This window comes from Naegleria gruberi, assembly GCF_000004985.1.
Source record: "Naegleria gruberi genomic scaffold NAEGRscaffold_255, whole genome shotgun sequence".
Lineage (NCBI taxonomy): Eukaryota > Heterolobosea > Eutetramitea > Acrasida > Naegleriidae > Naegleria > Naegleria gruberi.
Genome location: NW_003163098.1, coordinates 6534 through 8318, shown reverse-complemented (window position 1 = coordinate 8318; position 1785 = coordinate 6534). Strand labels below are relative to the sequence as shown.

Sequence of the window (1785 nt, the reverse complement as noted above, 5' to 3'; positions counted from 1 at the left end):
ATTATCTTTACTGAATTTTCAACTTTACAGTTGTTGGACTGTGTGGATTATCATAATTTGCAATCAAATGAATCCTAGACGAAACTTGCCTAAAGTTAACCATTATTATAAGAGAACATGAAATGAATATAATAAAGACAAGACAATGGAGTCCTTTATCAGACCTTTGGAAACAACACAATTTTATACTAGGATGTCATTTCCACTTTTGGTAATATCGGTTGGCTTTGCATGATAACAGCTATTTGTACGAAAGAAAAAGAAGACACAATTACACTTGAAACATTGGATGCAATCTGATACATCGTGTTATTGGACTATCGTTTACGGATTAATGATCTCATCGCACAAAGTTCCTTATAAATCTTTCAGTTTTCTTTGCAAATCAATTGAGTTAAATAGGGACACTTGTTTCCTTTACATGAACAAGAGGAATCTTGCGAGGAAACCTCAGCATTTCAAGTTGTAAGTTGTGACACCTGTCTAATTTGTGCAAATTCTTAAGACTAAAACAAGCTTATTCGAAACGAGGTTTCATCTTGTGAAAATCATTAGAATTGTTTCGTTATCAAGACTCATCCGATATTTCCTTTATCAAAGTGTGTTGTTTACTTTGTTTTAGACGCAGACTTTACCACTGAATTGTTTAATCTATTCGAAAAAAAACTAAACAAATGTCTCCTAACTATCCAAATCAAAGAAGTGCAAATTCGGCCAATTTCTTTGCTACATCCAATTATCCAGTTTCATCATCATCACAAGAGGTTTATTCTTCATCTGTTTCACCACCAACAAGAATACGACAAGTTTCGTCTACTTTCGAAGACTCTCGGCAAGTAAATGTTTCAGATAATTGGACTACGAAACCCATGCCATTACCAAACTTGAGAGATTTATTCCAAGATAACTTCCAAGGATCGACATTACCAAACAATCATGTCCTCCACCTTTCTAATAATCTTTCTAATAATCTTTCTAATAATGTGTCTTGCAGTTTGCCATCCGCTTCCATGCCATCACAACACATGTGGCATGAAGAAGGGCATGTACAGTAGACGAAAGATTTCAATTCTTCCACTTCATCACCAACAAACATTCTCTCAACAAATTCTCCCTACAATCACCACATCCAACATGAAGTACATGCAGCAGATTCTCAACAACATTTAATCAACCAACTAAGAGAAAGAATCCATCTATTGGAAAGAGAATTAGAAACTCAACACAAAACAATTGCTGAATTGCAGAGAGAAAATTATGAACTAAAAACTGCACCTAACAAACGAGAAAATTCTGAATTGCAAAATCAAAACGAACCAAGGAAAAAGAAAGCACAGAAAAAGAGGAAAACTTCACCTGTTTCTAATGAACAACTTTCGAATAATTTACTTACTACTCAAACAACGTTTTCATTAGTTGATGAATCAGGAGCTAGTAAGCAACCAGTTGATATTGAAGAAGCTCCAGTTCTTGGAGGAATTGAGCAATTTTCAGTCAAATGGAAAGGAGAAAATTATGTGCTGGTGGATGTTTTCAAAAATCGAACTCAAATCATGAATTATTTCGTTCCATTATATCAGAGTCAGTTTCCTGACAAGAATTGTAAAGTAGTTCTCTCCAGTGAAGAGTACAAACAATTATTTAGAGAGAATACTCATCGATCTCAATCAGAACGAAAGCATGCATGGAGAATTTCAATATTCACGATTGATTTTTATAATTTTGTAAAGAATCAGCAAGTGTAAATCAGAGAAGTGATAAATGAAATTAGTGAGATTTTAGTTT

General features: G+C 33.9%; 1 protein-coding gene across 1 annotated transcript; it reads left to right on the top strand.

The window, feature by feature from the left end:
• Positions 1 to 674: 674 nt before the first annotated feature.
• NAEGRDRAFT_76670 (uncharacterized protein) lies at positions 675 to 1055 on the top strand (the record flags this gene model as incomplete). Its single annotated transcript, XM_002668372.1, has 1 exon — positions 675 to 1055. The coding sequence occupies one exon, from the start codon at positions 675 to 677 to the stop codon at positions 1053 to 1055; it is 381 nt and encodes a 126-aa protein (XP_002668418.1).
• Between the last annotated feature and the right edge of the window lie 730 nt (positions 1056 to 1785).